The sequence below is a fragment of the Dreissena polymorpha genome, chromosome 3 (genome assembly GCF_020536995.1).
Source record: "Dreissena polymorpha isolate Duluth1 chromosome 3, UMN_Dpol_1.0, whole genome shotgun sequence".
In the NCBI taxonomy this organism is placed as follows: Eukaryota; Metazoa; Mollusca; class Bivalvia; order Myida; family Dreissenidae; genus Dreissena; species Dreissena polymorpha.
In genome coordinates, this window is record NC_068357.1 from 142043007 (window position 1) to 142069960 (window position 26954).

The 26954-nt window shown below is 36.3% G+C and overlaps 2 protein-coding genes across 5 annotated transcripts; one reads left to right on the top strand and one right to left on the bottom strand.

Moving 5' to 3' along the window:
* Positions 1 to 3714: 3714 nt before the first annotated feature.
* Positions 3715 to 22735, bottom strand: LOC127871732 (cdc42 homolog). 4 transcript variants are annotated; one of them, XM_052414888.1, is made up of 6 exons: positions 22718 to 22735; positions 21528 to 21587; positions 18816 to 19257; positions 15344 to 15501; positions 7077 to 7135; positions 3715 to 5719 (listed from the first exon to the last, which is right to left on the bottom strand). In XM_052414888.1, the coding sequence occupies exons 4-6, from the start codon at positions 15498 to 15500 to the stop codon at positions 5309 to 5311; spliced, it is 627 nt and encodes a 208-aa protein (XP_052270848.1). In that variant the 5' UTR covers position 15501; positions 18816 to 19257; positions 21528 to 21587; positions 22718 to 22735; the 3' UTR covers positions 3715 to 5308. The 4 variants fall into 4 exon arrangements, with proteins under 4 accessions (XP_052270848.1, XP_052270849.1, XP_052270850.1 ...); XM_052414889.1 differs by lacking the exons at positions 21528 to 21587; positions 22718 to 22735 and adding an exon at positions 19983 to 20169; XM_052414890.1 differs by lacking the exons at positions 18816 to 19257; positions 22718 to 22735 and having other exon boundaries at positions 21528 to 22219.
* LOC127871724 (uncharacterized) lies at positions 22732 to 25174 on the top strand. Its single transcript, XM_052414873.1, has 2 exons — positions 22732 to 22834; positions 23436 to 25174. Exon 2 carries the CDS (start codon positions 23491 to 23493, stop codon positions 24988 to 24990), a length of 1500 nt encoding a protein of 499 aa, XP_052270833.1. The 5' UTR covers positions 22732 to 22834; positions 23436 to 23490; the 3' UTR covers positions 24991 to 25174.
* Positions 25175 to 26954: the final 1780 nt, after the last annotated feature.

Sequence of the window (26954 nt, forward strand, 5' to 3'; positions counted from 1 at the left end):
CTCATGAGAACCTACGTTCTCATAATGAACCTATAGGTTCTCGCTTGAAGATTGCACATGGCTTCCAGAACCCAAGTTTTCAAATGATCAGAACCTAGGTTTTCATGAAAACCTAGTTTCTTGGGATTATGCGAAAAACTGCTTGCCATAGAACCGCTTGCCATAAATGCAAATATTTGAAACAATCCATGCTTAAAATGAATGCTAATGGAGTTGACGATTTCCAGGTCAAGGTTATTGGGCTATACGGATATTTGAAGACATCAGTATATTTATTTATTGATGTATTGATTGATTTATTTATTTATTGATTATTTATTTATTTATTCATTTATAGAGTCTTGGTCGATAGCCTAACAATAAATGCGTATAAAATAATAGAATGAACAAATTGCAGTATAAAGTCAATTGTTTATGTACCGATACAACTTAGATTGGCAGTTAATGCGAATGGGCTATTTTGTTTTTAAGTTTGTATGTGTATACTGTATAATATAAAAATAAATAATTGAAAGCTCAGTTCGATCCCACGACTTCCGGTTTGCGAACCCTGCATTGATTCACCTCACCATTTTGGTGAGTGGTGACTCAGTGTCGCAATTTATCTATCGCCTTGACGGAAGCTAGGGTGTAGCTGCTAACACAGATTTTTACATTAATTGATCTATATCAACATCCCATACAATGTTTTGGCAATTTTGCGCCATAATTAGAAAAAAAAATAATACATTTTATTTGCCTGTTTGTTTGTGTTGCTGACGAGATCAGTATTAGCAGCCACATACCAGATTTATTTGTTAGTGATTTAACTTTTAATATTTCAGTATAAGCTTTCTACATGTTAAAAACATGCGATGCGTGTATAAGTGGCATCGACTGTTCTCGTTTATCACGTTTTTTTGTACGATCCATTAAATAAAACTTAATAGAGATGTGCTGCACTTATTTATTTTTTTTGATACCCAACACACTGAATAAGGAACTGGATAATCATCATTTAAAACTTAGTAGAAATGTATTGCAATTAGAATTTTACATATACAACCAATATATAAATTATATGTTGGTTAATTTTGGATCAATTTCATTTATGTTTAAGTAAGAAAATGCCAGTTCCTTATTCGGCTTGAATAAGGAATAAGGAACTGGTTCCTTTTACCTTATTCAGCCTCGAATAAGCAACTGTATTATAAATAAAACCGAACATGTTTAAATGTACAAGATTGATTTTTTATCACATACATGTAAAATAATAGTATATGCTTTAGGTTTTGTTGATGTAAAGTTAGTATTCGAATTAGAAAATATCGGTTCGGTTTAAACAAGAAATCCTATGCAAGCGCGAAGAAGAAACATGAAAATGTAACGTAATACATAAAGTAAATGTATTCGAGCTATTTTGTTTTTGATTTACTTCAGAAATGTTTGCATTATTTTTCTTTAAAACCCTATAACAAATATGTTACGCGTGAATAAGGAATAAGGAACAGTTCCTTATTCCTTATTCGCGTAAGGAATAAGGAACTATGAAAAGGGAAACAACTTATCACTCATTAACACATCGGCTAGAATGTCTGACTTTGTAAGATAAATTTAGAACATGAATTAGAGCAAAGCATTTCTATTTAAATGTTGTACTGGGTTGAATGGACGAGGCGGTATCAATGTGTCTGAAATGGTGACCTATTATTATTATTAGAAATCATGAAGATCGGTGAATTTTTTTCCATTTTATCGCAGTTTAAAGGGACCTTTCCACAGATTTTGGCATGCATTGCAATTTGTCATTAAGTTAAATGCTTTATATTGATAAATTTTAAAATTGGACCTAAAAAGCTCCAGTAAAATACAAGAATAAAATTAAAGAAAAAAGTAATCCTCAACTGGGCTCTGAGTAAAAGTCCAAAGCTTAGACTACTCGGCCATCCATAGTCTTAAAATAAGTGACGTATTTTATACTTTATATAAGCATTCCTCGTAGTGTCACAAAATATAACGACAACAACAGAACTCTCCAAATTATTCAATCGTTTCGCGTTTCAACGCTTTATAATTTTCAGGTTTTTAAATCGTCAAAAGATGCATATCATGAATATTTAAGAGCATGATAAATGTTCAGTATTGCTGTTTCCACACAAATATCATAACTACAACGAAACTTTGCGAATCTGAAACAAATTTTTCAAAATTTGTCAATTTACTAACACGTGAAAAGATACCTTTAATATAACACTACAATTTAGTATACATACTAGTATGTAAATGTCTTTGATAGCAAACCATTTAAATCAGTTATTTTCGGACGATGATTGCTTTTTATGCTTGAAAACGTTATATGATTTCTTTGGGTTAAATGGATGCATTAATATTTCTTCAAAGATCGAAGAGCCTTTTTACCTGTTTACTTATGGTTTTCTAATTTAAGCAAGTACTAATGTGAAGTTGTCGTTGCCGATTGGTTAAGGCGATATACTAGAAATCTTTTGGGATCTTCCCGCGCAGGTTTGAAACCTGCCGAAAACGCATACTTTTTGCGGCGCGTTTTATTTCTTTTCTTACGTAATTTGATTTAATATAGCAATATAAGCTATGTTTATTGTTAAATATGTTGCAATTTTTATGCACATTCTTTAATTTTTAAAATTAAAACAACGTTATGGCTAAATTGGGTGATATACTGCTGAAAATACGAATCATGCATGTTGCATTTTTATTTTTATTTCAAAAAGTAAACGGTAAATCAGTCTATTTCTTGGTATTTTTGCTGTATATAGTGTATCTATAAAAACTAAGTTCAAAATATTACTAAAATGATACTATTTTGAGTTGTATGACACTTTGTTTTTGACCAACCAAATTTCTACTTGACTGAAACCACTTACATTTCATGGCGCTCTCCCATAGATAACAAGTTATAAAAAGTAAATGTATGTAAAAGACTATTTATTTCACCTTGTTTAAACTTTAAACACCTTTACTGCATCTGTACACACCAAGTGCATGTCCATATTTGGAAATCTGGATGAATTATGGAACTTTCATATATCCCAGGGGTGCAAATAAACTGGACAAAAGCCGAGCATGGGGGTGGTTTTGAAAAAATCAGTATTTTTTTTTAAGCATGGAAAGCCTACCTAAAATGTGCATGTAGTTTAGTGAAATGATTCTGATTAAAAAAATAATACATTAGATTATATTTTGAAAGGTGACCATTACAGTGGCGCTACATTAAAGCAATACATGCGATGCCCAAGCGTTATTTAATGTACACGGAAGTGTTAAAACACACACAAAAGTGTGTCTTTGAGATACAAAGCGCGAAACCTACCGAGTGAATCAACATTTCAAATTTAACTAAATTTATAAAATGCTGCGGAAAGGTTGTCACATAGAGTTATGTTTACCTTTTTCTGAACTCTATATAATTTATCAAGAAAGAAAGCTCGTTCAATACATTCCTTCCGTCGTTGAAGTCTTGGGAAATCACAATACAGAGATCTGACACTGAATATTGCATGGCGTCATCAAACTTGAACGATTGATGCTATTTTTCATGAATAGGCGGATATATATTTATTTTAGAAGTATTTTGTTGTTTTTTTATTTCGCAATGATTATTGGCTTTACGCCACACATTTATAAAATTGTAAAACGTATGGTTTACTTACTTCTATTAATCGTTGAAATTAATTTCAATACAAGCCAAGAAAAATGTCAAATTGTGCAATTTTATTTCGTTTTGGTTTACCCAGGGTTTTGTATTCAAACAATTTGTGGCGATAATTGATGTGTTTTCGAAGTTTATTAGGTCATGGTGATGCATTACGTATGGACCCTGAATTTGTCCCAGCACTCCTATAAATTTAACTTTCTAGACTAACGAAAGTTGTGACGAAGTTTTAATTATGACTGCAATTGTCAGCAATTAAGTTATAACTAAAAGATTTCCATTTTTGGTGTTGTCTTACTTTGAGAGGGCGGGGATGAAGCCGGAGAACCCAGCGAAAAACCCACCTAAACGGTTTAGTGACTACCAACCAAACTCACTTGTTCCCAGGAACAGGGATTGAATCCAGGACCTTTTGTGTAGTTGTACTTAAACCAAATAACTTATATTTCTGCGTGGGCAACAAGTAAACGGTGCCGCATTGCGTTTTGCAATAGTGTAAACTGAGTGTTTAGAGTGAAACCTTTTTGTCTCTTATAAAAAGGCAATCACCAACACAAAGCAAGTACAACGCCGTATCTTTTCAAACGATAAGTCTTGTTATTGTTGACTTCCTCGTTTTTCCTTGTTTTCCTTGCGGACAATGTCGAATGATTGGCGACAAATAATAAGTGTCATTTTAAATATGTCGTATAATACGTCCAATACTCAACAGTTGCGTATACAAGAAAGATAACTAGACTTGGAAATATACTATAAACCGGTAAGACGCAAACAGTTGTCGCTAATGTTAGTTCGATATGAAATCTACCACTTTCCAGTTATTAACGAAGCGAATGTGCCCTGTAGGTGCATCACCACCAACATCGCATATAAATATTAACATAATTAAAGATGTTTAAAACAATAAAAAGTTATTTTCATTTAAAACGCGAAATACTGTAAATAATATGTAAGTAACTTCCGACTTTTTAAAAATAGTTTGTCAAACATGACAACAGTAACTCTACAACAAATTGATATTACGACTAAAGCGACGAATGTCTGCATTTTCATTTGCTACGTCGATTTCATCAGTTGTAGTCGAAATATGTATTGCACTTATAAATTATAAATAATAACAATTATTACACTCATTAACAAGATGGTCCCTGCGACGGCCATAGAGCTCACCATGATATTCAAAACTTGGTCTTGCGAATCCGTATTTATACGTTGCTGTGCTATTTATTTAAGTCTTTATGAAGAATATTTTACTTGGGCGTAGCCAGTCTTAAATCAAATGGCGGTAATTTGTGAACACCCAGGAGAGGTCCACGAATTGGCATCAGATGTCAAATATTAGGACCTATTGCTCGCGCTTATAAGCTAGTGTGTTCAATTTTAACATAGTTTGTAGCTCTGATTGTTTCAGAACACAGCAAACCGACACAATTTTGGTAAGTCTGAAAGAGACTGAACGAATGATCATTCATGTGAAAGTTTCATATGAGCCGTTATAAATGTTGTTTGAATGAAACTGTTAGCTCACACACGAGCGACGGGAAAATACATTCACACGATATCAAGATAAATACTGCGTGCTCAGGTGAGCAAAAATACAACGGCCGCTCTTAGTATTAACACAAATACAGTGGTTCCTCATAAAATCCTGCACAGGTACGTTGTTTTCTTCCGCGTCCTTCGCGACCCGGGTTGCGGATTTATCACAGCTAGAATTGCATTATCGAACACGGCCTTAAGCCCTTTCTGAGTGAGCGCGGAGCACTCTACGTAACAGTTCGCGCCCACGCGGTTCGCCAGACGCAGCCCCATCTCGTAACTGACCGGTTTCTGTCGGTTCTTTTGCAGACGTTGTAGCTCAAAGTAATTGTCTCTGAGATCGACCTGCGTACCCACGAGGATGAACGGCGTCTGCTCGCCGTAGTGGTGAACTTCCGGCCCCCACTTCTCCTCCACGTTTTCGAAAGACGCTGGACTCATGACGGAGAAGCAGACGACAAACACGTCTGTATCCGGGTAGGCCAGCACGCGCAGACGATCGTAGTCCTCCTGAGAGCCAAAATAGATAACACGAAAGTTTTAGATTATTATAAATTAAAAGCCGCATGAATACACCTATATGAATTTCGTTTACCCAGCTTCAATAAAAATCGCATCATAATCAAAATTGAGTTGAGTTTTGATTTTGAATTAAGTGCCAAAAAGTCCAGTAATGCATACATTCAAGGGCTGTTTTGTATTAAAATGATTATGATTATAATTCTTTACGCAGTAATTATTGTCAAATATTTAGGCAACAACAATATCAGTATAGTTTTTGCAAATAAATAGAAAAACTATATACTTGTAACAGTGACATATCAATGCAATCTATACATCGTGTTATAATATAGTATATAAGTAATTGTTGTTTAAATCATTATTTGTATTGAAGACATTAAATCGATGTACAGTGGGCTGGGTATGTATATCTCGCAAATAGTCCCCTGACAACGATATTGACGGATGAATATATCTATCAATTGAAGCGAACCTAACTAAGTGTTCTCTTTGTTCACTTGCAAAACGCGATTTAAAAAATAAATTGAATGAAAATATAGTTAACAATCCATGCGTAAAATGATGCAAATATTATTTCGTAAATTTTATGTTAATGGAGTTCACGCCATTCGTTCCGTAGTTGAAACTTAAAAGCCCATGAACAACTCATCTCATTCTCTATTAATTTTAACCCATCATTGTTCGTTCTTAAAAAAAAAGTAAAACATTTTCTTATTACAAACTGTATGTGTACATGTATAACACACATTCGCTCCGGAAGTTCCGGATTATCCATTAGGCAGAGAAGACAACTGCCTATGGGCCCTGCGTCTTGTCGGGATTCCATGAGACCGTGATGAAAGATTTTTTTGCTTACTTACTTTGCATTGTTTTATGACTAGTTTTCTAAAAATATTAAACTAAGAATTATCAAGTCGTATTGGCCTTACGGTATTATAATGACAGTTGCCTATGAAATGGCATATTATGTCTTGCCAGCCTTGGCACTGGTAAGCTACTTTAAACGACTAAAATCGACTGGGCACTGGCGTTCTTGTAGGCATTAGGTCGCGATGGGGCCGGGGGCGTAGGGGCCGGTGGCATGGGTCCCTAAAGTGTCACTGTCTATTGGCCTCCACGGTGCAAATCCGGCATTTGTGCACCGGCATGCTAATGCTGCATGATATTTGCGCACAAGGAACACACAGTGCATGTAGTTTAAGTATTTTTAGTTTGATTATCTAAATGAGGCGTACGAATTGCAAGACATTATGTTGTAATGAACGTGCTTTGGAAACAATATAAAAGGCAGACACACAGTCTGTAATTATTTCTAGAATGTAAAGATTCATTATAGATTGTTTACCTGTCCTGCTGTGTCAAATAGTCCGAGAATCATTGGCTTATTGCAAACAGACAGGCTTACTGAAAAATACAAAGAAACAAACAATCATGTAGCGTATTATTCATATGCTGCACCATCCAACAACACAATTTCATCATCGTCATCATCATCATTATCATCAGCATCAGCAACAGCAGCAGCATCATCATCATCATAATCATCATCATCAGCAGCAGCAGCAGCATAATCATCATCATCATTATCATCACCAACAACATCTACATCTACATCAACATCAACAGCAAGAGCAGTATTATTAGCAGTAGCATAATCAACAACCATCAGCATCATTATCAGCAACAACATCATAAGTATAATCATCATCAATATCAATATAATGATCACTATTAACATCAATTGAACTGTAGTGTCGTTGGCGTCATTATTCAGATAAATCATTAATGTCCGATTGTGGAAGGATGCAATTCCAGAAAGCATCATCAAAACCTGCCGAATACAAAGGCATCATTCATCAATTCTTAGAGAAAACGAGTCTGTTATCTCGCCAGACTTATCCCCCTATCTAACTAAATATCAAGGCAGTTTAACCAAGGTAATATACATCAAAAACCAGTCTGTAGCAACACGAATGACTTCACCTAAGCAATCTCTGGCAAGATTTTAAAATTACAGATGCATGAGGTGCACCGTGCTCCAGATAGTAAAATTCTAAACGGTACATACGAACCCGAATATATACGGACGCGTTATGGGCTAGGTGTAAATTACAACATGTAATATCTAAAAAGATAACGACATTTTATCTCATTAATATTACATAGTATCTCGTCACCAGGACTTAGCATCACGAAATTACGCCTTAGTTTCTCCTAATAACGACTTTGTTCTCGTAATAATTATGACTAATTATCTCGTAATTCCAGGTAACTGTATTGTAATAAAAACTTGCTATTTTATAAATTCATAATTACGTTATTACTTTCGTATGTACGAGATACCATGTCGTATTACAATATAAAAAGTAATTACTAGTTGTTGAGAATGCGCAAAGACGTGACCGTTGATTCAAACACAGACAGTCGTTTTTTTAACAAATAATTAAGTCGGATCCGTTTAAGGACATATAAATCTACCAGACCCGGGCATCAGCGATGTATTTAGCACGAAAAAAGCATTTGCAATCAATTTTGTTAACAGTTTATTGCCTATCCTATCTCAGAGGGGTGCATTTCAGTGAACTCGGATGCAAGCCACATGTCGAGGAAAAACTGTTGCGTCGGAAATGATTTCTTCGATTTCAGCAACAAAATTGTAGCTCGCTTCCTTTTCGGTATAATAATATTTAGCAGTTTGGGGGATTAGTTCGACCGAATGGCTTGATTAAGACAAATCTATTTAACACACAATTTTTAAAAGGTGTAAGTACGGTAGAAGTGGTAATACAAGAAGTGCACTTAGTAGAATTTTGAATACTGCCTTTGATGGCATCACAATAACTCTCATACTATATATCACTTCACGTTCTTTCTTTAATGTATTAGTATAAATTATACATATATTGTTATTCTTGTACATACACTCTTATTCTAAAATAGTGAAAATGTCGTCGCACCAAATGTTTTGTGTAAAACAATGCGTTAAAAGATATAAATGAGTAAATGTGTGTAGCAAGAAGACAACAAATTTAAAGTAAGATGCAATGTGTACGCTAATACTTGAGATTTAATGAAGGATGGTTTATAGTTTATGGCAGAATGTATCTTCTATACCCAACCACGCAGAACTGTTGTTTAAAGCTTACAGCTTCTTGCTAGAAATGTCTTCATTTTTTACATAAACATGATTTTATATTAAGTTTTCTCTCATATATTTCAAAAGGTAAATTATACTGCTGATGTTGTATTCCTATGGATTGTATCATAGCTTACTTAAATTAGTATTCGTTCTCAATTAACCTTCTAAAACCAACTGAACCAGTTTATCACGTTTTGTGATACACGACATTTACCTGCACTTAAATCACCGCAAACAAGTTGTTTTGAAAATAACAAACTGGCATGAAGTTGAAAGCTGAGAAGAAAAGCATTAGACGAACGTTCAGGTAAGTTATATCGAGTAAATGAGATCTTATTACTTTTTTTTCAAATCTGATAAAACGCTGATGGATCTAAAAGTAGATTCAAAGTTCATAAGAATTGTACCAGAAAATAAATGAAAGTATGTAGTTTTATTCAATAACAAATAATTTGCTGAAATATAAGAAATCCTACATAATCGCATTAAAGATGAAAAAAAAATCTCGTCTGAATTTAGAATGCGATAATGTTAAATGCTGATTGTTAACCTGTTTTATGCCGCGGTCACACTGTCACGAATCAGAGCTACGAACGAGCTACGAATACTTTTCGGCACAGTTCGTAGCTATCCTTACTGGACTGTGGCTCTCCGTACTTGATCCGTGATCAATCGTAGTAGTTTTTTGATGTCCGTAGCGACTCTTGACAATTTTGAACATGTTCAAAAAATTGCTACGAATTTATCGACCGTGGCGTATCCGTAGCAGTCCGTACTGATCCGTACTAGTTCGTAACGACACCGTAGTCGTCTGTACCTTTTCGTAGCCCAAAGATTTTCAAGGACTTCTACGGATTGATACGAAGAACCACGGAGCGGTACGGTTACGCTACGTATTAGCTACGATTATCCCACGGATATTCTACGGAAAGCCACGGTTCTAGTACGTTGTACTACGGATAGGCAGGAATTTGCACGATCTTGTACGATGTACTACATTTCAGCACGAAACAGTACGGACATGTACGGTCCACTACAATACATTGCTACTGAAATACATCACTGAAATGATAAAGCAACCGTACTTGCATTTGTTGAGTTCACAATCCTGAACCGCCAGCAAATTGCGTTTGCAATAAATTTGTTACACTTGGATATTGATATGGCACAAAATGAAGAGGCCGTAGTCGAGCTGCTTGACGATATGCACAGAGGTAATAATGATTCAATATCGTATAACTAGTTTAGCTTTGTGCTAAAGGTAACGTTTTTTGAAAATATTAGAATTTGAACTTACTAGTAATACATTTTTTTTCTATTTGCAGGTAAGTGTCTGCCTAATATGCCTTATGAATCTTGGTCTTTTACGTATTTAATAATAGTTATATTAATAGCCGACATATTAAAATACATAATTAATAATATTTTCTTAAGCATAATCTATATGTGTACATCACTCATTACATACTTTATCAGGTCAGAGAAGAAAAAGGAAGTGGTGGATAAGAGACTGGCTTTTAAGACGATCCGGCTGTTGGTTTTGGATGGAGGAGGTAGACTCTTCCCCAGACACGGCTGTTTCCATAATCTCTGTTACGCGCTGTTGCTGCCGCTTGCATGTTCTCGTTTTGGGAGGCATTCTGTGTATGACAATACAAGAGGCTGTGGGCGCAATGTTCAATCGTAGTTCGTTCCTACCTGTCCGTACCAGTCCGTCGCAATTTTCACTGCTTCGTAGCGGACCGTTCTAGTTCGTACTTACCCGTACCAGACCGTAGCGGATCCGTAGTTGGATCGTACTGATTCGCGTAGCATCGTACTTTATCGTACAAGACCGTAGCGGATACGTAGTTTGATCGTACCGATTCGTGGCGCTCCGTACTAAATCGCGTCGATCAGTAGCAGTCCGTACCTTACCTTGTTCGTTTTCCAACATTTTGATGGTAAATTCGTTGTGCTCCGTACTGAAAGCGTAGCGGCCTACACATTTTGACAATTTCGTAGTCATTCGTAGCCGATTTAAACGTAGCTCATTTGTAGCTCTGATTCGTGACAGTGTGACCGAGGTATACAAGATAGGTGTACACGCACACGCACGAACGCGCACGCTGTCTAAAACTTAACTGAAGTAACGGTAAGTCATTGTGTTCGTTATCGACGTTGACAGACCCAGTCGAGTGTAAGTTTATACAGCTCATAACGGCGATAATAATAACTATTGGTTGTTTGTGTTTTTTTACTTTTGAATGTATATCATGAATTTACCTCTTGTTCATGTATTTTGTACTGATTGCCTTTAAATGGCTCTACATTTTTTGTCCTAGCATTATATATATATATATATATATATATATATATATATATATATATATATATATATATATATATATATATATATATATATATATATATATATATATATATATATTTATTTATTTATTTATTTATTTATTTATATATATATATATATTGGCGAAAGTTTACCATGAACACAGGAAAGCATTGGATAATTTCATACCAACATATTTCATATTTCTGAAATATAGTTTGTTGTGGAATATTTTCTAACACAATAAATTAGGTTTCCACGTCTTCAAATTACAGGTAGATTTCTATGGTGATCTACTTAAATACGCCAACATAAAAAGATGCGGCATGAGACTTATAAGATGTAACCAGATACATTTGATTAACATCGGCATGTGGGTTAGAGGCGGTCGAACAACGACCTCAGATGCTTCATGATCGCTTCAAAACAGGAATTGCGTAACCTTACACAATCTGTCAGGCGTTGCTGCAGTGTGCAGATATAAACTTGTGTTGTTGTTTTTATTTTCCCCAGGAAATGAACTTAACTTCAGTATCACCATTTAAATAATAATTAATGCAAATATAACGGTACATGTTCTTTTTGTAGAGCGCCTTTTAAATAAGAAAATTATCGGCACGGTAGTGCCTTGCACTTTGCAGTTCTCATCGTGTGTACGGAACAAGCTTATTCAAAACATAATTAGTTTCAAAAAGCTTTTCCGACTTGGTCGAATTTTGAAAATATATTACATATTCCACAACCGGAAACTTACTATATATATGGCTCGAATGAGCCATGCAATCGCTATCGCACACCGTTAGCCGCCTATCTAATCTCGGAGAGATGCATTTCAGTGAACACTGATGCATGCCACATGTCAATAAAATGCAAGTTGCGTCTGAAATGATTTCTTAACTTTCAAAAATAACCCTCGATCCTGACTAACAGCAGTTGAGAGAAGTTCCTAAAAAGTTATATGGCCTTAGATGACGACAAAAAATAGAAGTACAAGTTTTTCAAACAAAATGCAACGCAATAAATTTTGATAAATAATTATAGGTTATTCTCAATAAATTGAAACGAGAATAACAAAAACTTCTTTAGATGTAGTTTGTTGAATTCCACATTGTGTGTATAAATATATAGACCTTTATCTGTATAAAATACCTGCTTCGAATGATAAATAATAAAGCCACTATGCGGTAGATCACTGCTCGAAGAACACTCAAATATGTGTACATACGACCAGGTGTATCATAACAACAAGATACGGTGTCTATGAACCACTTTATATCATAGCAGTGCCGAGCGTCATATCTAAAAATGAATATTCATACGTTAAATCACCATATCAAAGCATAAAAAATAGATTATTTATATTGGTCTGTCCTTTAATCATAATCATAACCAAGTCCCTTCAGATGTGTGAGCAACTGAGCATCTCTTTCTCTATTGCACCTTCTAATGTCTGTCTCAAGATAGCAAGCCATAACAGCCAAAAGCAGTTTGGGCCGTTCTTTTTTCAGTTAAGGATTATTTATACCTTCTCAAAGCGAAAAGAATGTCATCAACTACGGAATACCGTTAGTGCCATCGTGGTTACACATTAAAATCCAGAGGGCGACAATGCGATAGTGCGATAGTACGATGGCGACAATGCGATAGTACGATGGCGAAACTGCGATAGTACGATGGCGACAATCCGATAGTACGATAGTGCGACAATGCGACAACGCGATAGTACGATGGCGACAATGCGATCATCAAATCGACATTGTAATATCGCATTTTTGCCATCGTCGCACCATCGAATTGTCGCATTGTCGCCTTCGTACTATCGCACTGTCGCCATCGTATTGTCGCACTGTCGTCATCGTATTATTGCTGTCGCCATCGTACTATTGCACTTTCGCCATCGTTTTGTCGCACTGTCGTCATCGTATTATCGCACTATCGCATTGTCACATTGTCGCCATCGTACTATCGCACTTTCGCCATTGTATTGTCGCACTGTCGTTATCGTACTATCGCATTGTCGCCATCGTACTATCGCGTTGTCGCATTGTCGACATCGTACTATTGCATTGTCGCCATCGTACTATCGCATTGTCGCCAACGTACTATCGCATTGTCGCCATCGCAATATCGCACTATCGCATTGTCACCCTCTTGATTTTAATGTGTTACCACGATGGCCCTAACGGTTTTCCGAAATAAACCGAGCCAGTTATAATAAATTCATATGGTGGCTGATTTCTGAATAGCGTACTTGTCGGTTTGGCGGCTTTGAAGAAGGCAAATATACCTGCAGGAACGACAAAATGGGCGCAAATGAGACAATTATGTCACGTGCCTCCCTTGTTGTGATTCTGGTGGATATATTTGGCGTGTTGTCGTCATTGCGAGCTTCACATCCACGAATGTGCCAACACGATATACGACAAATATGCACGCAATAACGACAACAAGGGTACATCATAACATTTTGGTATTCGTTGCCGCTGCTTTCGTACTTGTGGGTATAAGTTACGTTCTAGCGTGTTGTCTTGTTGGCAACTTTTGAACCAATCAACACGCCCACACATTGAACGACAAATATACCCGCAACAACGAAAGAAAAACGCAAATACAAAATTTTTGACATTAGTCGCCAGTTGTGTCGCTCTGTCGCGTTATCGTATTGGCGACCTTCAAACCCACTAACACGACATAATGATTTGGCAGAAACCAGCCACTATAAATACAGTAGAATAATATTGAATTATAATGCCTCGATGTCGTGTTTTGCAAAACTGTGTAATTCTGTAATGGATAACATCCAGAAATAAGGGTCAGAAACATGTCTTTTTTAACCTTCCAAATATCTATTACTTAGCAAAAACTAAAATAAGTATTACCGGGAAAATGCATTTTTAGTTTCCTGATATTTACTTCAATTGTAAATTATACTGCAGATATTGTTTATATTATGATTGATTTGTTTGTTTTAATTAAGTATTTCTTCTCAAAATCTTTCTGAAACCGGAAGAACCACTCAATCAGGTTCTGGAATATAAAAAACAACCTGCGTTGACTTATCTTTCTATCAAAACTTCGATTACCGCATTTCTACCTTAGAAATGCATTCCAACTGCCAACAGAAATGAACACAATCTGACAGGTTGTTTTTAAAAACAAAATTGAATCTAGTTGAAATCTAAAAAGAGTACAGCAGTAGACGAACGAAGGAATGAGAGGATTTGATTTAAATAGCTGTCTCTAAATTATAACGATCGCCGTGACGTAGTGGATATGGTGTCAACCTAGCGACCGGGAGGTCACGGGTTCGATCGCAACTGTGGGAGCGTTCTTAAAATCTTACCCATAGACACCAAGTACTGGTTATAGGCCCAGGAAATGGACTCGATAGCGTTTCAAATAAGCCCTATACCTTCTATGCAATTGAGCTAAAACAACCATCTTTCATATTTGTTAATGCATATTCTATGCATGCATATTCTATGCATATCTTGTATGTACAACTTTAAAATAGCGCCAATCCGTGATATTTGGTCTGGTGACATTTTTCATAAATGCTTATATGAATAAGCAGTGCGACATAGGGCTGCCTTTCGCTTCTCGCACCAACAGATTCCAGAGCTAAAACATATTTAAATGAGGAATCATTTCAACCACATTAAAATACATCCGATAGATTTCCGCGACGTGCAGCTGGTGTTCCAAAGAATGGATGATCTGTGGCGGAACGTGATGCCAATCTTTTGTGTTTTTAACTAATCTTGTGCAGCAGCTGCTGACTGTGCGACCGTCCCGCTGTTATACAATCAGAGAACCGTAGTTTTGGACTGACACGTCAATATGGTGTTACAATGCATGATTGATGGTTGTGTTTTGCGTCTTGACGCATGGCCGTGGTGTTGCATTGAATTTGTCTTATTGTATTGGCGTATGAGTGATAATAGTGTTGTGGAAATGTTGTTGTCAAATCATAATTACATTTTCTCCATCATCATGTCATTATCGATCACTAGATTCAGTTATCCTTTTAGTTATTATGAAATATGCCTTAATATACGTGTTTATTAGCAAATATCTCATACCAAAAAACCAAACACAATTCAGTGTAATAATCATCTCCCTGACACATTCAAGTCTAGAGTACCTGCATAGTTATCGAAGACGGTGGGCACATACTCGGAAGGGAACTTGTTGGTGGCGTAGCTGACCAGCATGCACGTCTTGCCGACGCCGCCGTCACCGACCACCGTGCATTTGATATAGTCGCTCTTGGGAGGACTCAGTCGGTGGCAGCCGTTCATTCTGAAAGGACATTGGGTATTGATTATTGTACATACTGCATAAGATATAAATGTATTACCATTGATGTTGTTTTCTTCGTCGTCTGTGGCTGCCGTTCATTCTGGAAGGACATTAGACATACATGTACATTAATTTCCATGATGCATAAGATAAACTTTGTATTGTCATTAATATCGTTTTCTTCATCGTCGTCAATGTCGTCATTTATCATTATCACCACTACAACCATCATCATCCTCATTATTAACGACAAAACAACATGAATTATCATTATTGTCATCATGATTGATTATAATCATCATCACAACCATCGTTATCCTTATCACCGAGATCAGAACCAACATCATCATCATCATGTTATCAACTCAACTCAGTTTATTAGGTGTGATAATAAAAAACATCTTGAATATTAATATCTTCATAACCATTTACATTTTTAAACGTATATTATTATATTAATCAACATCGTGTTCATTACCATTTTCAAAACCACCATCATCATTTGCAGAGTTATCAGCAGCGTCATCATTATCGTCTTCCTGATCACAATTATGACCATTAAATTGTATTAAATATTATCATAATGATATTGAAATATCACCGTTTGAATAAAGAAAAATGCGCAGTGACCCCACTTCAGGCATTTTCTTGGCTTAGTCTATTAGTTTTAAATTAACCATCGAACAATTTACGGAAACACCTGCACTTCGCTTGTACCAGCGATTAAACATTTCCTACAAACCGCTCTGTTTGAAAAGCGCGAAACATTTCAAGGAAATGAGATAGATAAGCTTATCACGAAACATTCGTACATAATTCAAGTAATTTTCATATGACCATGATATTAACTGGTTGTGTGCAACCTACAAATTGGAATTTGGTACTTAGATTGTATCGTCTGCAACAGGGTCTTTAGTTGAATGTAAAAAAGAATGCACCATTTAAGAGGAAGTGATTTACCGCTGGACATTCTGGCGCGCATTTAATAAATGGTAGAGTTCCTAAAGATGTTTCCAATAAAAACAAATTTTCCGGCAATTTACTGCGAATTCGATCTGCTTATTTTGTAGACAGGTTAGATACAGATGCGTTTTTTTTCGCAGGATATTTATCTTAGATATTTATAGCTCAGAACATAATCTACATAGTATCAAAATCGATGTTTGATTGTTTGAAATTTTCGCCTTTTTATAATAAGCTGAAACTGTCCTCGAATCAGAGGTTGGGGACTAACAACCCCTAATCTAACTAAAGTAATGTGGCTGTATTCCACGGAAACCGGCGCTCTTCCATTCGTCTCAGAGCGAGCGAATTTTGACAGCCTGAATGTCCGTTTAGGAGACTTCCGGTCAACGAATAGTTCTATAAAAGCGGAAAGTTTTGTGTCCGATTTGCTTGTTCGGACTTCACATGCTAATCAGGAATACTTAAAGTAACATTACTATTCAAAATCAACGAAATTTTCGTACAAGTATTCGTAAAATAAACTTAACCAATTAAAAATCAGTGTTCATTATGGTAATTGCCGAAATTTCAACGTCAGATGTGGTCTGGTAAAATAGATGTTTGTAGATACAAAATGCTGTTTTTTTTTATTGTTTTGCATATCTATTCATACGACACATGAACACTAAAATGGTGTCCTTGTGACGTATGAATAGATATATTCGCGGGAATAAATTGTGGCCACAAAAAAATAAAATCGAGCATTTTGTATCTACAAAAATATATGTAATCATACCACATCTAGAGTTGAAATTTTGGCTATTGCTATACGGAACACTGATTGTTGAGGTGTTAACTTTATTTTACGAAATACTTAACGAAATGTTCGTTGATTTTGAGCGTTATAGAGACTTTAAATACTTTATACATATGCATTAAGCCCAGTTTTCCCATAGAGCGGCACATTTATATTGGAGAGAACATCTGGTTCGAGTATCAGCAATCATACATACCAAATATTGATACGAAGCAATCAGGAACGAATAAAGTAACATAAAATAAAACAGCATGGATGATATGCAGGAATAAGAATTAAGTATGAAAACGTCTCACGCCAAAACAGCAGCGAAGTTATTAATTTAAGATTCATAAAATGTTCTTGCTCTATCTCGATTCTTGACACAATGATTGAAGTGGCTTAACAGTTTACTCATGTATCAAAGTAAAACACACTCTATACTTCGGAAGCACGCGCTCAAATAAAAGATAAAAAAAAAACTATTTATTTCGTTGTACCAGTACGTAGAACTGAGAGAAACATAAAAAAGAGTGGTATGTGAGTAAATATTAACTATATATGTATGCAAATTTAATTATCTATATAATTTCTTATATGTTGTGGAAATGGAATATACGCGGCATTACATTTCAAATATAATAAAGGGCGTTGTGCGTATTGATGGATGTTTGACATTTTGAAGTTTGCGTTAATGCTCTGCGCAAGATCTGGCCTGCTTGGTTTGCTGTTGATGCTGCTGGTTCTGTTGATGGTGCTGCGGCTGCTGTTGTTGCTGCTGTTGCTGCTGATGCTGATGTTGCTTCTGCTGCTGATGATGATGATTAGGGGAGAAGGAGGAGGGGAAAAAATATGAGGAAGAAGAAGAAGAAGAAGATGATGATGATGATGAAGATGATGATGATGATGATGATGATGATGATGATGATGATGATGATGGAAGAGAAGGAAGAGGATAAAGGCGATGACGAAGACGATTACTTTTATAATAATAATAATAATTATTATTATTATTATTATTATTATTCTTATTATTGTGGTTGTGTTGGTGTTGTCGTTGTTGTTGTTGTTGTTGTTTAGAAACAGTAAGTATATAAAGATGGTGGTAATTACAATTGCATGCACATGCATATAAATACAGGACTTTCATCGCTTTCAATATGATACCTTTTATAGCAAACATTTTAACAGGTTAAACTTTGCATGTACTTCCTTGTGTTCAAGTCTACGCAACAACAGTTACTATTGAAATATTATTCATATCATAAATGTATTCATATGCTTGTATTGCCGCGACCCAACATAACATATGTTTTCAAGTCATGTGTAAACAGATTAACTAATTTGTCAACAACCAGTAACTAACAATAAGTACTATGTTATGGCTTGGGGCAGCCTGGTTGACATGGCCATGTTATAGCGGTAATTAATAAAATCCATTTTAGTACTTAAAATGCTGCTGAGACGGCAATGTATGTAACCAGGCCCATTACGTGCACTTTCTTAGTGCCAGCATAATATATAATATGTGTGTATTCAAGTTAAAAACAACAAAAACACAGCACTTGTATACCTGATTGTTTTTGGTCGCGTTGGTGCGCAACAAAGGTTCCGGTGTGCATAGTTGTCCTTGTTTACAGAGAAAATAGCACTTGAGAAAAGTATTCCATAACATGTAGCACGTGTATAAATGTGTCAAGATGTACTGTCACAAAGGAAAGACATATCTGATGTATCCTGGTAGCTTCGCGTTCTCAAGTACTGGATACTTGAATAAAACATTCACAAAGGACGCATCCACTTCGTCATGTTACTTCCAAGATCCACATCACAACACACGACGCACGCGCTGTCCTCTCACGCGCTCAAGAAGTCGTTTCCGATTTTTCTAACCCGTGCGTAAGCGGCTAACTGTAGCGCACTAAAGTCCCATAATGATCCGGTAAATTAGAATGCACAACTTCATCAAATGTGTAGCCTCTCTCTCGCTCTCTCTTGCGTGGATTTACTGTTCCCTGTAAACACAGATGCAAACTATCAACAAACAGCGCGATTGAAGCTCGATGCTCATAGAGGCGATATGAGCGCCCGAGCCTACCACGCGGCCGCTGAATACGGTACTCATACAGTGTGATCGGACTTCTGCGGATTGACTGCATGCAGCCTCAAATTTAGATTAATTTTATAATTAAGTCCCCGAAAACAAACTGTTGAAACTGTAGGAAAACTGAAGGTGGGCAAAAAAAGTTTGGTTATTTTTGTTTTATCGTTCTATGTTACATTTCCTTCGGGACGTTTTCTTTACTATCTTTAATAACCACAGAACGGCAAGCATTGTTTACAGTGAGGAAAAGGCAGCAAAGTAACCGTTAGCTATATATGATAATTTTCGACAGAAATTATTGCATCACTCTACTTCTTATACTTCTAAACTGCAACGGAACACTTGACGATGACAGCAACAGCAACGCAGTCACTTAAATACTAATATGTATGAAAAACCTTCATCGCTACTAGTATTCGAGTTGTGTTGTTCCCGTCGATATACCCATTTATAGGATAAAGTATCCCTGTAGAAATTAATGTCAAACGAATTAACATTAATTACACCATTTTTTATGTACATGTTTTCTAAATTATGAGTAAATTCAATTGTGCATACGCCGCTAACACAATGTAGGTTGTTACTTACTAATATAATACATCGATTTAATCAGAAGATTGTGAGTCTACAACGTACATACAAGCCGCATGATGCCATAAGTCGGGCATATACCATATGTGGCCATCGCAACTGGTTGTGATCTACCTTATCCGTTAATGAGACCACGAAACAATGCGTGACTCTGTAGCGGACACAATCCAGTTCCTGACAAGTCTACGCTGCCCGCATGTAGGAGAACAGAACAGAACAGAATTTTATTACACATAAACTTTACAGTTTCTAGTGTTAAACAAAATGAAAATACAAAATACATGAATATAGTAAGCCATTGTTTTTTCTTTCAGAAATATCATAATTTCGTAATGGATGAACTTTACAGACAAAAACATGATAACAGTGTATCTAGCTATATATGGAACTGCTTTAATATGTCGTTGTAAACAATAAAATATAACAGAATCTTTTTAAAGAACAAAAAATAATACAATTTGAATCACAGTAGAATATTTGTAGTATACAGGATACCGAATTTTATTTATACTTATTGTGAGTGCCACAACTACATCAGCATAAAATAATTACACTTACGTTGTAATCAGTAAAATATAACATATGGCGCAGGGACCCATTTTCTTAGAACTCTTCTCATGCTAACTGTTTAAAGGGACTTGTTCACAGATTTTTGCATGTTATGACATTCGTCACTAATTGCTCTAAATTTATACACGTATTAATCGGAACTAAATGGCTCCAGTATAAAATATGAATACAATTATGGAAAGAAAAAAATACCCTCAGCTAGTCTCCAACCACTGACTCTTGGAGTAAAAGTCTAGCGCTTAAAGTAAAACCACTACCCATCTGTGCTATTATATATCATGGTATATTTTTTACTTTTTATAAGCAATCCGGGTATTGTCATAAAATATAATGATAACAACAGAACTCTTCAAATCATTCAATCGTTTCGCGTTTGTAACGCTTTACCAATTTTAGGTTTTTAAATCGTCAAAAGATGCATATGGCATTTGTGGGCATCGACAATGTTCAGCAGCTTTGTTGTCTCGCCAAAAAACATCCCTACAACGAAAATATGCAAAGCTAAATTATTTTTTTCAATTTTGTCAATTTACTAAACCATGAAAAGGTACATTTATTCCATCGTTAAAATGTGCAAAATATTGTGATGCCGATCAGCGGGATAAGGGAGAACACTGTGTGTTTAGATAAGAACCAGTGTTGAATGAGAACCAGTGTATAATGTATAGCTACTTTAGAATTCTTAGAATTCTCCTTATACAGTAAAGTTTTAACGTATATAAATAGAAACTCTTTAAAATAATTTAGTAACTCACTTGAAAATCACTTAAATTGGTAAAGTGTTTCTTAAAAAGGAAAACCATCTGTTCCGAAGTAGGCTCAAGTGCAGTTTAATAGGAACACCCTATACAAGTGAAACATCAATTTAACTAAATTGAAGATGTGCGTTGAGACTCAAGACAGAAACTAATGCTCAGAAATTCTAGGCAGTACGTGTCTGTGACTCAAATGCTCAAGTTGTAACACACATACTTCGCCGATTCATATCCCGATGAACTAATGTGCTTGCTAACAATTTACCTGTCAGATTGCCGCTTTCCCTGCTTTGATCTTCAGGATGCAGCCCGTGCCGGCTATGATCTACGGTAACAAGCGTCTATGAAAGGACATGTGAGGCATGTCAGAGAGCCGTAAGTCACTCGTCAGTTCGCGCAGCCATATGTTCCATAGGTTGTGAAGAAGAGCTTATTCAAGGTGAACAATTGATAAACGGCGACAACTTGGGCAGTCTGCGTTTACTTAGGTATTTATTTCTTCATGCATACACAATATAGAGCCCATGCATGCGTTCCTTGTATATGAATTCAAAACATGCCTTGCATATGAATTCAAAACAAAATGCGGATAATACGTGGACATAAATGCATAATCGCTACCAAGCATAACCTAAATAAATCACCAACGCTTTCAATTCTTATTGCTTAATACATAACAATCAATGCTCTGTGAAAACGGTGTTTAATGCATGTGCGTATAGTGTCGTCCCAGATAAGCCTGTGCAGTCCACACAGGCTATTCAGGGACGACACTTTCCGTCTAAACTGGATTTTTGCTAAGAGGCTTTCTGTAAACGAAAAGTGTCGTGTCTGATTAGCCTGTGTGGACCACACATGCATTAAACCGCCTTTTCACAGAGCACGGCCCATATCTAATTAAAAATCCAGGTCCAGATTTTAATTTAAAATAAAATATTAAAATCGTTCTTTTAAGTTTGTCTCATATCCGGTCGGTCTCATAATTATTCACGTAGTATGACACACTCATAATCAGCATTATGATTATAATAACAAAATACATGCCGATCTGTATATAGAAACTATTTACATTTCAGGGAGGGAAATCAAAATGTTGATCACAGTGATATATCTCTAAAATTGCCTTTATATTGAACATACTCTGGCTATTTAGTTTTTCTCATGGCTGACTTTAATACTTAACTATCGATATTTCACCAGCGTGTCTAATGTGATATTCTACATAACCAATTATTCTATATTTAGTTCCATTGAAAATTCAAAAATAGTTTATTGTATTTTTTATTAAAGATATCTTCTAAAGAAGTAAAACAGAGATATTTAAATTCAAAATGAAAAAATAATACAACTCGAATCCTCTTACAAAAGCAAACAATTTTGAAAACGCGAATCAATCGACCTTTCAGTAAATTTATCAATAAACTATCTGTTATATTAGCAGTTAATAACGTCAACCTTAAAATCCGCCAAGTAAAGGCACTAGTACACGTCATTTTTTAAACGAGAACGTCCAACTGCTTGAAAAGTGAATCTTGTTTCTTTTATCAGCACTGAAAAGTAAACAATCAAAAGGTATGCTTTTTTACATTTTAGATAACATATGAAATTCGCATTACACGAGTAGCACGCAATCAACAACGCATAATTGGTAAATGAACAATTCGATTGTTTGTAATATTTAATACTGTAACAATACATGCAGATATGCAACATCATTTCATTAACTAAATTGACCACCATACAATTAAATGTTGAATATAATAAAGTCATTTTGAAAAGCACTCATTATTGCCGCACATTAGAATTGTTTGAAAACGAGTGGCAATTGCACTTTACCGGTACGCAAAAATAGAACGAAAAAGCGTACCCTAACCCTTAACCTAACCTGCAACACCTTATACCTAATGCAACACTTAATAATCCTTTGTATCCTATATATTTCCTTTGTATCGGGGGCTACCGCCCCCAAACTCCCGCTTTGTCGATAGTGGTAAACAACTTCGTACCGGTAAAGTTCAATCTAGTGTGTGGTTCACTGGTTGAATTGACATTAAGGCGGTTCTTTGTCGAATATTTGAGAAATGTTATGTTTTTTTTTAAATGTCACAACATACTTATATTTGTGTATAGAAAAGCATTGCTATATTGCTGTGATTTCATTATGATTCTTTAGTGCGCAAGATTACCGGACAGCATCGTGCTGTTACGCGGTGCTACCAAGACTCAACATGCGTGAGCACAGTGAATTCATTGAGGAGCGCCAACTTCCGCCGTGGCTACATCCCACCATCTCTAAATTTGACGCCAGATACGATTCCCCGCCATTGCTAGTGTGCCACCGCGATATTGCGCGGGAATACATGTCGTGCGCCGTGCACCTTTCCTCTCGTAACGCCGATAAGAGCATCCTAGAGCAATATTTCTCCGTCGACGATGAAGGTGGGCGCTCCAGGATAAGACGGAAGAGCGCGGCAAGGGAGCGTGGAAAAGAAACATATGCAGATAATAATAAGAGCGAAGATAAGCAAGTGGCAAAAGAACATACCAGTGGTCTAAAATGTGCAACGTCTACTGCACTGCCTAGTCGTCCCAAGCTTGAATTGTCATGTGCTTGTATCAAGTCCTCTTGTGTGGATGTGTGTCCGAAGGCAGTAGACTTATTTGCTCCAAAGTCACTGTCAAGCGCAGCTGAAAATGATCGTGATACAAAGGCACATGTTTACCTCAATAGGACAGAGACAGAAACCTTAATGAACATAGAGATACTGACGAAGTCGAGTCGGCCTCTGCCTAGAATACCGTGCCAGAGAGGAGCGGATTCAACTTCGGTTATAAGCCAAGAGAACGTAACAAAAACGTACACAGTCCATGCAAGTCAAACAACTTTTAGCAGTCGTAAAAGTAAGTCGCGAAAAAGCGCTGATGAAATATCATCGATTGTGAAGGAGTGTCGAAAGATTGGTGATGATCTAAGAACACTTCGATGGAGTGTTTTAACAAGCTTGGACAAGTCAAAGGAAGAGCAAGTGCAATTTAATGTAATTGATTGTATTATAAAGGCTCAGTTTAACAAAGTTCTGAAAACCCTGCGTAAAACCCGGACGTTGTACGAAGAAGCGTGTCACAGTTGTGGAAATTTTAAACCCGGAAAGGCATCGTTTCATTCAGGCTTTTATTGTAATAGACTAGCTTTTGTAAGCACGACGAAGCAGGTTGACGAACTGCGTTTCTTGATGAAAAACGACCTCACCGGCATGCAAAAACGGTTGTTCCTAAACGACGAAGACTTAGAAATTGGAGCAATATTTCAACACATCGTCGTACTATTGGATCTTGTGGACGCCATCACCACACTGAGACTGTTTGTGACGCATATAAAGAACGCTGTCCAACAGGAGACAGAGAACAATATCAAAATATTAGTTAACATTTCAGCTATTGAGAGTTTGAAAACGAAAGTATTAGCAAAGTGCGTAGGAATGAAAATCCAAAAATATGGAAAAGGAATTCTTAATCCCTCTAGTGGAATAACAAAAGATGGTTGCGTCCATGTTAGTGCTATACCTGTGTCACAGCAATGGTCAACTAGTCCGGACCGGACACATGGTTCAGTTAGCGCCATTCGTCACCTGGAGGCGCACATGGAGTCCTCGCTAGACAATGCACACATGGAGCCTTATGGAGAACGAAGGGCTAAACTTGCGCAACGTGACTGCCGAATTCTCTGAACAACTCTTGAACGGCGGTCACAACTGAGAAACTGCCTATGCAGACTTATACATACATGTACCTTGTATAGTTTTTACAATTATTAAACTTGGCAGAAATAGTTTCGAACGGATATTTTTTCCGATTAAAATATATGGCAATCTTTGAGAAATCAGTATAATAAGATCGTTTTGATAACTGTTATCGTATATTTTCCGTTTTTTTTTTATTAATTATGTATACAATCGCTGGTATTATAGCCGGCGATGCCCCAAACACATCCCCCGTTAGTTGTATAGACTCGATTAATGGTAGTTTTACATCGTATTCATTTCGCCCGCCAGTACTATGAAACAGTATCGGAAATCCAACCATTGTTCGAATTGTCTGTATTTGGAGGAATGAAGAAAATGTATGAAGACAAACAATGAAAACAAAAAGTGCTGCTTCTGTAGTGATGAACAAAACCCACAGTTTATTACGAGTACAATCATACGGGTATAAAATGTAAAATTATAGTTTGTATGGCAACAAACCAAAACGTCTTACCAGGGACATTAATCGATAATACATGAATGTTACATGATTGTGCAAATCATGTACAACCTAACTGGTTTTATGCAATAATACCTACAATTAATAACACAACATCTATACTTAGCTTTAAAGCATTTTCCTTAAACATATATATTTATTATTAAGCTTTATGTAAACACCAAAGCTGGTTGTTTTGTATTTGTTACTATTAAATGCGTGACTTTACATAGGAAGTTCATATTGTTTAATGCCCAAATAAACATTTAGTACTTAATCACGACGAAGAAAGTTTGTCACAATGCGGCGTAGTATACACTGTAAAAGCACGGGCGTATAGAAAATAGATATCAATCGTCTATATCCTGTTTCAAAGAGTTAATGCGTGACTATATAAATCATACTTTATTACAAGACAAGGCATGTGCAATTCTAATATAAATCATCATAATTTAAGTTGCCTATGTCTTGTCAATTTTTGCTATATTCAGTTGGGACGAAAGACATCTGGGCTTGCATTCACCATCAATTTTTATTTGTGAGCGTTAGCTCACAAATAATGTAGAGGCAATTTTGCAAATCAGTATGGGCTTAACTACGCTAGGAACCGTAACCACATAATTGCAGTAAAATGAAGCAGACAACGAATGCTGAGCGTTTGCTCTAACCAACGCATCTGCCTGTTTATAGTTCCCACTAGTACACAACATCCCAGTGGGCACCCAAACGTTGCTGCAACGTTGTATTTAGGTTGCATTCAAATGAAGTATTTTTTAATTCTATTTTTTATTATTAATATAAAAATTAAAAAAATTAAAACTATTTACTGCCAATCGCTCTTTCGACCATTATCGGCAGTTATGGACATTTTCGAGTCCGTTTTGCCTCGGTCACACTGTCACGAATCAGAGCTACGAACAAGGTACGAATAGTTTTCGGCACAGTTCGTAGCTAACCTCACTGGACCGTGGCTCTCCGTACTTGATCCGTGATCAGTCGTAGTAGTTTTTTGGATGTCCGTAGCGACTCTTGAAAATGTTTGAACATGTTCAAAAAATTGCTACGAATTTATCGACCGTAGCGTATCGGTAGCAGTCCGTACTAAACCGTACTGATCCGTACTAGTTTGTAACGACACCGTTGTCGTCCGTACCTTTTCGAAGGCCCAAAGATTTTCAAGGACTTCTACGGATTGATACGAAGAACTACGAAGCTGTACGGTTACGCTACGTATTAGCTACGATTATTCCACGGATATACTACGGAAAGCCGCGGTTCTAGTACGTTGTACTACGGATATGCAGGGATTTGCACGATCTTGTACGATGTACTACATTTCAGCACAAAACAGTACGGACATGTACGGTCCACTTCAATAAATTGCTACTGAAATACATCATTGAAATAAAAGCAACCGTACTTGCATTCACAATCACAATCATGAACCGCC

What these genes read in the sequence shown, in the direction of transcription:
- LOC127871732 (XM_052414888.1), bottom strand. Translation starts at nt 15,500, where the DNA reads ATGAACGGCTGCCACCGACTGAGTCCTCCCAAGAGCGACTATATCAAA. An exon ending in CGTCTTCGATAACTATGCAG is followed by an intron (nt 7,136 to 15,343) that starts GTACTCTAGACT and finishes TGTATTTTTCAG; the next exon opens with TAAGCCTGTCTGTTTGCAAT. An exon ending in TATTTGACACAGCAGGACAG is followed by an intron (nt 5,720 to 7,076) that starts GTAAACAATCTA and finishes TTTGGCTCTCAG; the next exon opens with GAGGACTACGATCGTCTGCG.
- LOC127871724 (XM_052414873.1), top strand. Translation starts at nt 23,491, where the DNA reads ATGCGTGAGCACAGTGAATTCATTGAGGAGCGCCAACTTCCGCCGTGG.